The sequence below is a fragment of the Scomber scombrus genome, chromosome 9 (genome assembly GCF_963691925.1).
Source record: "Scomber scombrus chromosome 9, fScoSco1.1, whole genome shotgun sequence".
NCBI lineage: Eukaryota > Metazoa > Chordata > Actinopteri > Scombriformes > Scombridae > Scomber > Scomber scombrus.
Genome location: NC_084978.1, coordinates 8,468,894 through 8,480,798, shown reverse-complemented (window position 1 = coordinate 8,480,798; position 11,905 = coordinate 8,468,894). Strand labels below are relative to the sequence as shown.

The 11,905-nt window shown below is 38.1% G+C and overlaps 1 protein-coding gene across 1 annotated transcript; it reads right to left on the bottom strand.

The window, feature by feature from the left end:
• Positions 1 to 790: 790 nt before the first annotated feature.
• Positions 791 to 6,154, bottom strand: gpm6aa (glycoprotein M6Aa). Its single transcript, XM_062425553.1, is given in 7 exon segments — positions 791 to 943; positions 2,227 to 2,292; positions 2,860 to 2,936; positions 4,094 to 4,247; positions 5,445 to 5,601; positions 5,984 to 6,111; positions 6,113 to 6,154. Coding segments are annotated over 7 exon segments (777 nt in total).
• Between the last annotated feature and the right edge of the window lie 5,751 nt (positions 6,155 to 11,905).

Here is an 11,905-nt window from a genome sequence, read left to right as displayed (position 1 = left end):
TGTGTAACAGGCTTGGCACATCTAGCAAATATTTGATTTACTTGAATGATTTGGTATTTATTGTGTTGTTTTGCTATTGTATAGCTTCGAATAAAAAAAGGGGAAAAAAACAGATTTAACTACTTTCCTGTGAAAGTGGGTTTAATCCCTGGGAATACTGGTATGACAAAGGCTTACAATGCTTCATAGTTGTGTTGTGAGATTTAAAATATTTTAAAAACTAACCACCCGTTCACATACAGTACATAGTTCTTGAACATGAAATCTCCACACGACATGAGAAATGTGCTTGAAAACCCTTTTAAGCCCCTGTTGATCCTCTCAAACATCAGCAAAAAATAAATTATGCATGAGCAAAATGACACGTAGCATCAAATAAAGATGTAAGAAAAATAAAACAATTATACGCAAGTTATTCAAAATTAAAATAAAAAAGCTGAGATACTACTGCTACTTCTGATTCTACAAACTACACTAAAACTACTATCAGCACTAAACAACTCTTATTCAAGAATATAACTGCCATAATAATAATCATAACACCATCCATGAGAGAGGTAAAGGGGCTTTTTTTTTCATCTGAAATGCTGTTTGCGACTGAGGAGGTTTGTATGACGTTCCCCCCCAGACCACATTGTCATATGATGCACCAGTGACATCAGCAGTGGCGAGGGCCCTAGGCGCCATCCGCCCCCCCTCGGGAGGGGATGGTAGAGAGAGACAGATAGAAAGACAGAGGAGAGAGAGAGGGAGAGAGGCCGGAGTCGCAGGGCCAGGCCTCAGCTGGTCTTTATGTGTAGGCATTGAGACGCTCCTTGGAGCGAGTGGAGTGGATGTCGTGAAGCTCCTGCTCCTCCTTCGACTTGATGTCCTCGTATTTCTGCATCCGGCAGGCGTCCTTCACATAGGCCCAGTTGGCCGACAGCACCATCAAGTAATGGATCTGAAAAATGTACATCAATACAAAACTGATTAGCTTTTTTAATTATTTAAGATGAATTATTATATATAAAATTACATTTTGTCATACAAATGAATAACTTTTTTCTACCGTTCCTCCAGAAAATAGACTCAATTTTTCATTCGTATATTGTTTTCATTTGTGCATGTAAACAACTTACAATTACTTGTGTAATAATTTGAATCACACAGAAAAAACTAGCTTGTTTGTGTAGACTAGCCCTTTAACTTTTTAGAGGAGCTTTACAACTGTCCAGCAGGTGGCAGCACAATACTCTATGTAACTACTCTAACATTTGCGTTACCATATAGTTATAATGAATGTATTTTGGTGTAATGACTGAGGTTATAAAACAAAATCTCAAATTAATAACAGTTTCATAGCTGCACTGCTCTTTTTTATGATATGTAGAAAAAACAATTAGGGGACTGAGATTTGAACTAACCCTCATAACTGTTAGTCTTTCACATTGGTCATGTATTTATTTAGTTTCAGATTCAGATTTTTTTCCTCAGGCTCACATGAAGAGTATGATATTTTATATCTTAGCATATTTTAGGACTGATTGTATTTCTAGCTGTATCTGTTGTGATTAATGTCCCTTGCCATCATCTGCAAAAATGAGGTATGTGCGGAACTGAGTTCTGCCACAATTTGCACCATCATCTCTAACTAGTAAACACTTTCTGTTTCTCAGAAAATGGCTCCTCAGAAATTACTGAGTGATGTTTGCAACAATCTCTGAGCCTTTCTTCTCCCTGTTTCCATGACAACGCCATGACATGCCTGGTGCCTCCGAAAGAGGGGAGGGAAACAGACCCTGTCTTTTCACTGCGCCAAAATGCCTTCTCTCCCATCTACAGCTATACTCTCACAGGCAAACACAACACAGGCAAGCCATGGAGCAGCCACAACAAAACACAGCTATTTGATAGATACAAAATTCCCCCACAGTTACCACTTATTTCAAAAAGTGATCAAATCCTACACCTGCAAAATGTATTGACTGAGCAATTGAGTAAACTTGTTCCCTATGAATATGAGTGAACATCTTAGCATTTAAAATGAATGCTGGCTAAAGGTTCTTTTGATTTGTGCTTGATTTGAAAGATGTCATGAGATGAATTCCTTGAAAAGAAAATTACATGGTGATCAGGGAGATAGTTTTCTAAATTGCAACAAATAAGACTTTTTGGATATATGTTTTGTCTTTTATGTTTTGATTATCACATCCCTTGAGAGAGAGGTACAAGTTGGTGACTCACCATAGCAATAACAGCAGCTCCTGCTCCAGCGAGGGCACAGATGAACAGGTGGAATGTCATGTCCAGCTGTAGAAAAAACAAATCACCACACATATTAGTGTTTGGGGCTTTGTGGGCAACTCTGAGCCTGCCAGTCCAAGCTCCTACCTGGAAATGTGTGTTGGGACAGTTAAACTTATTTATGTTTATTTTCGCAGTCCATGTAGGTTTTGTTTACATGGTAATATCAGATTATACAGTTTATTCACATGAGTAATGCATGTGTATGTTACTATAAGTAGCCACGCTGGGTTTCCACACACTCTAAACAAACAGGTTGCTCATAAAGCAACCAATGCTTCAACACTCCTCTGCTGTTTGAGCCACTCCTTCACATCAACTAATGAAGTCCTATACACAAAGGCACCTAGGGAGTGTTTCTATGGTTGAAGTAGAGCACGTGTGGTGGCTAGTGGTGTGTGGACTGAGCTATTTTAAACGAGTGTTACTTTTCAACCTTCTCCGCTGTTATTGGCATTCAAACTAGTAAACTTTTGTTTGATGTTATAAACCCATCTACTTCTAAAACCTTACAGTTAGTAAAATCATAAAATCGTACAGTAAAATCGTACAATAAAATGTCCTTTGCTTTACCTCATTGGATTCACACATCTTGTAGAATTTCTCTGTTCCAGCACACACTGTTTTTGCCTCAGCAATTGGCACAATACCTGAAACACAATAGTTTATTAATTATGTGCAAAAAGTTTACTGCTAGAAAACAAAATGCAGATAATGAATAAACAGCAACAGTGACAGCAAGTTCATTTTTTACCAGTACACCATTATAGTGCACACAATCAAACACAGGCGACATATAGGGCTCTTATGTTATGGTGGCAGCACAAATGGTTGTTGACACAGTGGCAGTATAAGTGAAGCTGGTGGCTAATGTACTGTAAGAGGTAGCATTAATTAAAAATAATGTGCCAGCCAAATGAGCCAGTGGCTTATTTAACAAATTAATGTCCTTCATATGGGAGGGCGGGTGTAAAATATATCATACATTATTGTATTTCTGTTCTGCAAGAGAGGTTTTCATTTTATGACATGGCAGCATACATTTGACTAGGGTAACTATGAGTTACAATTAAACCTTTATAATTTCATTATCCATCCAGAATACAAAGAAAAGGTTTTTTTAAATAGAAACATTAGAGGCTACACATGATTAATAACTTTTAGTCTGCTAGTGAGTTTGTGTGAAAGAATTAATATTATTGTCATATATCTGTTAACATATTTTGTAATGTTTGCATTTTTGCATGTCAATCAAAATGTTTTTCCCAACACTGCAATTATCATTTTAAAATGTAGTTTTCATATTATGTCCATTGGCAGTGTTTAGTGACTTCACAGTAGTGATTAGAGCTGCTTCGAGTAGTTGATTAGTGCATTGACACAAAATTAATCACACCTGTTTTGATGATTGAATTTCATACTGAATTCAATACTTTCAGCAGGATATTTGTTTATATTTATTTGTCTATATTTACCGAAATCAAACTAGAGGCCACAGATTTACAGTGTACAAGTTGCTCTTAGATGGACACAGTAGTTTATGTTTGTTTTATAGGTATTACAAACTGATAGCAGGTAAACCAATAAATGGCTGCACCTTTATCACCAACCTCTCAGCATGGTCCATGGGGGACAGTAACTAAGAAAAAACATTTCCAAGATGTTCGGATAAAAGCTGTAGTTAGACAGCAACATAGATGTGAGAAGTGTTCAGCAGTGCATGACTCCGTATGTCCTGCAGACACCACAGAAATTGAGATCTGAGCAGTCAGAGGTAGAGCAATGGAGACAGAATATCCATTCTTACCATACTGGCGTGGGTCCAAGCAGAGTGTTGCCCCCTCCAGCACAGTAGCGTTTTGGCAAATATTCCAGATGTTGAAATATATAAAGACTGGGAGAGAGGTAAAAGCCGTCACTCCAAGCCAAGCCAGCATGAAGATGTATGTCAGCATGATGAACTGAAACAGCAAAAGAGGACGACAGATCATGTTTAATTTTATCCTTTGAACCATCTCATTTTTTTGTTTTCGGTGTCCTGATTTACACTCAGCTTATCAACAGGTCATCTTTCAGTAGTTGGTTGCTAAAGGGAAGCATAATCTGGTTGAAACAGACTCATTTAAAAATTGTATGTAATTACCTTCAGTATTGATGTAATTACAAAGGATTAAAAATGCCTACAATCAGAATGATTGATTCACAGATTTGCATGTCAGGCTATTTTAATAGCTGATGTTTATCCAAATTAATTTAGATAAATGTGAAGTTGCTGTAGTGTTTTGTTCTAGGGCATTATGGGGGGACATATGGGTACTGAGGTACACAAACTAGCTATTGTGAATCTGTAATGTTAGACATTTCCATGGGCACAAGATTAGCACACACTAACTTAATGAACCCAATGACCACAAATACCACAGTGTAGCTCATTTTCTTTTCCTCCCTGTGGAGTGCCAGATTTGCTAAGCAATTATATCCCAGAGATAATCTTGTTAGGGTTGCTGCAGGCTCTGTGAAATGCTGCTAGTGTTGAATTGTAGTTTTGGCAGTATAATAAAATTATGTTGACTGACGTTTTAATGAAATTATAGAGCATTCAGTCGCAACATAAAATTAGGAATACATTTTTTAAGTAATCTGCACATACACAAGTAAATTGACAAATAATTTAGTACACAAAAATGGTGTGTTTTGCTGCCTGGTTTGTCACACTTGCTTAGTTCCTAAATGTCCTACATAATAAGATGACTTGTACAAAATTTGTAATGATAATTGATCTCTTTGATGACAGTTTAACAGAACCAAATACAAATTCAACCTCTAATCAGTTAATAAAATATGTTGCAGGGTTGTCTACCTTCAGTTGAAATTGCCCATTGCCAGATTAACAGCAACAGTGATTTGTTAAATGTAATCATTAGAGGAGCGGGATGTGGATTTGGAGTAGTGATTGCCATCATAGCTAAGCACCTAGAGAACCTGTCAGCCACTCAAGGGAAATGTCCAGTAAAATCACCTGGTATTTAGATTGTTTAACTATCAAGAGATTTCTGAAAGCTGCAGTCCCAAATTACAGCAGATTAGACAGTAGAGCTAATTAAATAAAAAAACTAGAGCTTAAGTTGCTAGTTATTATGTACAAATGTTGGTCGTACCCAAGCACTGACACAACGTCCACAGGTGGTGATCTTGAAGTCTCCATACAGGTCTTTAATGGCTCCACTGGTGAAAAAGCCCTCCACCATCAGCAGGATCCCATAGACGAAGAAAGCCGAAGCAATGCCGTAGATCACATACTTGATAATGTCAATTCTGCAAATGAATAGAGAGCCACTGAAAATGTGCACACCAAATACCCTGTTATGTTTTGTTCTTGAAAGGGTGTTAGCTTGTTTCGTGAAGTTGCAACACAATGATACCTTGAATAGAAGAGGATTTAATTATGGATAAAGTAATGTTATTCTTCACTTTTGATTTTGTGCCTTAGTAAATACAGATGCCATGTTAGCCAAGTTACATATTTAGAGATGGAGATTTAGTTCAGTTCGGGAAATTTAGGCTATGTTTTTTTTTTTTGTCCCTGTGGTTATGCAAATGTTCTATTTATAATATTTTAGATTCTCTTGAGGATCATGTATAATGTTTTCTTCAGCTAAGTTACCGTTACAGCCCGTCTTATCCTTTTTCTACTCACATGGTGAAGACGTCCAGTGCGTCCACAGGGCTCCGCACCACCTCAAAGTAGTTCTGGAGGATGGTGACGGTGCCAGACAGTGCCTCATGTCCACAGCCGCAGAACAGAGCCACACCCGCGTAGAGCAAGATGGTGGCTATGAGGGATGGGTATGGGATCCCACCCAGGCATTTGATGCAGCATTCAAGGCATCCTAAACACACACAGGGAAAAAAGGGGTCAGTTTTTAGTCAACAAACCCTAAAAATAACTTTAATGTCGAAAAGAAAACCCAGGCTGGATAGAATATATGTATTTGGCCCACTGTAACACAAAGTCGGACAAGATTCTTACTATGTTGCTGAGCTCTAAATTATTCAGCAAAACATTGCTAATGGGTGAATGCATTTGCATGTTGAACACTGTACTGCCATTTCCTTTTTGAGAATCTCCAACATCCAAACCACAGCTGGAAGGCAGCCCTGCATGTGCATGACGGAACAAAATACAACAACTTGACCAAGTATCTGGACCACAGTACATCTTCTCCCTGATACATGCTCTTATGTTGGAGTATTTAAGTCCACAAAATGAAATGAGATACTCAGTGGCCATTTCCATTCGACTTAATCTATGGTGTTATCTGTGGTAACATTTTTCCTGGGTTTGTGCGCTATATTTGTTCTGTCAGTTGTTCTGCCCTACAGAGGATGCTGACATTTTATTCAGCCCCAAAAAAACCTGAGATTTACATAGTGCTCCTGACCTTTAACCTCATTCTTCTTTGCTCAGCTTTCTTTCCCTGGGGGCCCTTAAGGTGACTAATAACTGCTTGGCTCCAACTTCAATCTCCTGTTGCAGATTGCTCACAGAGAGGCTGTGAGTCTGTAAATAGTTGTGCACACAGGTTTATGCTTTGAAAGCTTAGATTAAATTGCTTAGATTTATGATTTTCCTTCTCATGTATGTGTATTAGTAAGTGTGTGCGAGTCAGTCATTTCTCAGAATAACAAGAGTTTATTTCCTGTGGAAACACGGAACACAGCCTTACTTTATAGGATCTTGCAGTGCATTGCATTATATTAACCACACAGACACTATCTTTCACATAGCCAAGTTCTTCCTGAGTCAGTTTGTAATGCCATCTACACGGCTTTTTCCTAAATATCCACAGCTTGTCTGGAATCCAAATCATTATATGCATATGAAATGAACAAATGTTATTCAATGTTAATACAAACAGAACATTTCTCTTGGATCTGTTACATCGCGATCATGGCCCATGATTAAATTTGCCTGCATTTACACTGCTGTCCTCATTCAGAAAAGAGACTAGACTGTTTGACTGCACAGTCAGTTTTCATTGTAAGTTTTGGAGATGATAAAAGATTCCAGGATTGTTCATCAAGTATGTTTTCAGCAGCATCTCTTTTATGATTATATGCCTGTCTTCACCTGTGTTACAAAGCAGGAACCAAAGCAATATCCCCCCTCCTTTTCCTCCCCAACTCTCTGCTTGTGGCTCTGATTTAAACCTGACTGGAATACCAAGTAGCTGGTCCGCCTGCTGGGCTCTGCTGAGTACTCAGACACTTGGTGCAGCCCCGACCCTCGCCCAGGCTTGCCTAGATTATCTGCATCCTCATTGATGTAATCCAGTGCTGAACTGTGCTGCCCGTACAATCTGTATTTGGCCTTCTTACTGTATTTTTTGTCCAGGAAAGGTTCCTGAGAAAGATTTCTGTTCTGTCTCTAAACCATTTCTGCTTTTCACACTTTTTGGGGATATACCCCTAAAGCATAAAAAATGAATTGCTTAATTGAAATACTTTTGAGTTAGGTTATTAATGCCTTTTAGATGTGCTTTTGTTCTCTGTTTTTAGCCTGTGTTTGTCTTTGTTTTCTTGGCTTGGTGATGCAAAGTTTGAATTATGCCCAGTTCACACTCAAGTCAAGTGTAAGCTGGTTTTATCTGTTTCAATTTCAAGCGTGCCCCCCCTTTCCCAGGGAGATTCGTTTATGTCACAATATATCAAGCTGTAGAATCCCTCTGGAAGCAGCGTATGGAGGACTGTGTCTTCATTGCATTGGTATTTCTCCAACACAACTCCTGGCCCAGCTCAGGGGAGTGGGACATCACTTGGGAAGGGACATTAAAGATTCAAGAAACACCTCACCTTTGATACCTTTTAGGCTATCAGGTTCTCACAGTGCCTTGTGACATTCACTCTCAGGTGGTTTCACACCAATTCACACCTTGATCTGTATGGCTATGACTACCTGTAGTGGGTTTAGATGACTGGGAGCTGCCTTTTGGATACGGGGTGATACAACTTTAATACTATTACAATTTACCCGAGCGTTTTAAAAGTCATGAATTAGAAGGAAGAACATTCATAAACAATCAAGTGAAACAATCGCTTCCGAGAAATAGTTTGTAATCGAGTATTTTAATTACTTTTTTTCTGGCGCATCCGTTTGCCTTCAGCTGGCTTCATCGTAATAAGTTGTCTCCCAGTGTACCTTTGGATAGCCCCCATAGAAGTGTTTTGAAATAGTTGAAGGTGGAATAGTGGCATTGTGGTTATTTCCCAACAGGTGTGATCATTCAGCTGTGGTTTAGGAGTGTCACTGATCTTTTCTTTTACTTACTGTATTGCTTGTAAATATTCAGATGGAATAATAACATAATCTGGATGACTGAGTATCTTCAAACATCTCTCAAAAAAAATCATTGCATTATGCTTTGTTGAGGCTACAGTTGGTGGGAAAATGTTTACTTATATTTTAGATTTAAAAAAACAACAAAAAAAACAACAAAACTGTTACTACGATTACAACGTCCACAAGACATCTGACTGACTATATTCGGCCACAAAAGAAAATTCTAGATGTTTCATTAAAGAACTGTATATATGCACATGTATATATTTAAGAATCGATATTTCATTAGGTGCCTTGCTCAAAGACACCTTTACAGTACATCCACTGTTCATGAAAGATAGAAAAGGGTTTTGTCACCACCTCCTCCCTCAGACTTGTTGCCTTATCGTTTCTGATAGCAAGCAGTGAAAGGATTTATTGATGAGATGATGTTTACTGACAAGATGCGAGAGAGCAGTCACATTACTCTTCATGGTCTGGGTCAGTGTGTCAGTTTAAACACGAGTAAAAGATCCAACTGTGCAGTCATCTGAAGTACTCACCAAACAGACAAGTCAGCGCTGAGATATTTTGATGGATTGACATTTATTTTAGCTTTAACGTCATACACAAGCAAAGATTGTTTACAATAGTTTTTTTAAGAATACCCTGATAGGTCACCTGCACTATCAACGCTATTTATTATTATTTGCTATGTTGATTTTATAGTTAGTCTTAGCTTTTGTTTGCTGAATGTAAGAATTCAAGATTATTTTTAAAAATAACTTGCATAGGTAGAATACCTCTTGGATTTGTAGCACAAGCGCATGCAATCTTTCTTTTGAAGCATGCTGGTTAAATTTGGTGCTGTAGACATGCAGAGCCTGTGTTTTACGTGAAGGGAGATGAGAAGTAATATAAATGATTTATGTCAAGCCCTCAATTAGGGTTTATTACCTCTGCATTATTTACATGTTTGCACAAGGATTAAACCAGCTGGAGCAGGCATTTTGCTCTCCTTCATTTTTATTTGACTTTTGCCCGATATACAGTGCCAATCAAATAAGTAGTTTAGTGTCATTACTGCTTATTACAGAGCCAAATAAGACACCTCTACTAGTTTGCATCATAATAATTGAGCTACAACAAAATAATGTTGTCTACGTGACTTGACTGGAAGTGAGTGTTGTTTCCATGGAAACAGTTGAAGATGAAGCTACAGAGAGGAGATGGGTGCATTAGTGAGTGGATGTAACCAGAGTGGTGTTTTATTGATTGTCAGCCTTTTTGTTGAGGGGAAACTCCAGGAACCATTCAGTAAAGGTGTATTAGAAAATGGCAAAATTAAATGACCATACCAAATGCAGGTTTAAGTTATTACTGAATAGTAATTCTTGCATCACTGAAACAGTGGCTGCAGTGTTACATTCAGCCATGGCTACAGTGTCATCTGTTGTCACTTTAAAGTTCTATTTTGTTTCTTCACATTTTTAGAGCAGCAATAAAATTACATCTGGACTGTGCTGGCTTCATGTTTTTTTTTTTTTTTTTTATACAATTGGAGTATTTCATAAGCTGTGATTTATTTATCTAGCTCTGATAACAAGTGTTACATGTCACCACCTCTGCATTAAAGCAAATGCCCTCCCACAGCAGCACTTCCTCTCATTTCCTCTCTGTGACTCTACATTGATCTTAACTGACTGAAAGATCGAGCTGGTGAAAAATGGCAAGTGGTGGTGCGAACTGACTCAGAGAGCTACTGGATGCTTGATCCATAATTTAAATGTGGCACAGTGCAGCAGAGCACAAGCCTCTCACATTTATTATTCATGCTTTCTGCTTAGCCCAACATTACCTGCGATGAAAATAAAAGATCCCCTGCTTGATGAGGAGTCACAAGTATTTGGATTGATCTTCATCGCGGGTTCAGTAGAACTTGTCTTTTGAGGTACAGACTGACAGCCAGTCAAGCTGGGAATCTGGTGTAATTGACTTTGGCTAAGCTGATTTAAATGGACCAGTAGAAAATGGGATGAAGTACATCTGTGTGCTTGTTGCTACTGGTTAAGCAGGAGACGGTTCTATTTGAGTAATTTTGGTATTGATGGCATTATTTTTTTTTTTTTTTTACAATCTATGGAGGCTATCCACAATGCACTGCAGGTTCTTGAGCTTTAAAATGTTAAAAGAAAAAGAAAAAATCAGATTTTGGAAGTCATATTTTAATGCTTAATGTTCCCTGTGTGTCTCCAACAGAGAGGACACAACTAAGGATATTCTTTCCACTGAGTGTTAATCAAACAATTTTCACATGCCAAAATTGAAAATCTGGCAACACAGGGATTAGTATTAATGAATTTTGAACAAAGAGACAGGATTTCAGGAAACGGTGGGGTTTTAAATATTTTATCCTCCACACAAAAAAAGCTTCTGTTAGGGGAAAAAAAGAGTGAAGCCTACATGACCCCAAACACCATAGTCCAATCAACAGAAGGCGTCTCCCTAATACAAAGAGAAAGGATGACCCCCTCCCAAGGCCCCTCCCACCTCCTACTTCTCCTCCATCTGTCAGTGTCATATCCGACAGGCAAAAGACACACAAACACACACTCAGACTCGCACTGATCCAGTCAATGTTCATATGAGGAATGAGGTTATCTTTAAATAATGCTTAGAGCCAAATCACATTCCTCAAAGACAACATGTCTCTAACATCTGGGAGACAGTTGGGGTTAATTAATTAAGCATTTGCTGCCCTTTTTAATGACACTAATGGGTTAGATGTTGTTTTGCCATATTGACAAGTGCAGTATTACAATCATTTTTCAATCATTATTTCCTTAGCTATTGTCTTACTTGCCTTCAGTTTAAATGTTTATTTCTCATGGCCTTTTTTGGGTTACAGCAGGTCTAGCCGAGTGCATTGTGATTGAAGCAGTCGATATACTTATTACCTAGTGTATTGGATTTTTTTTACCCTACTGGATCTGTTTACAGGATCTTGTCAAAGGAGTGGAGGATGTATTTTACTCAAATATATTTTGAAGTTTTAAGAATCAGTCACTGATGTTTACGTTGGGCTAAAAGTATTATTTCTAATTTTTCTGCACTCTATTGGTAACTTCAACCATTATATGAAGTGCAGTGGCAGGGAACTTTTTAGTGTACTTATGTGCAAGAGGATGCATCATCAGTGTAAGTAAACACAGTATAGAAACTAGAAACTTACAATGATGCTAAACTTTGTGATCCTGTTGGTAGTCTGCAATATTGTTCAATGCTCAAATGATCACTATT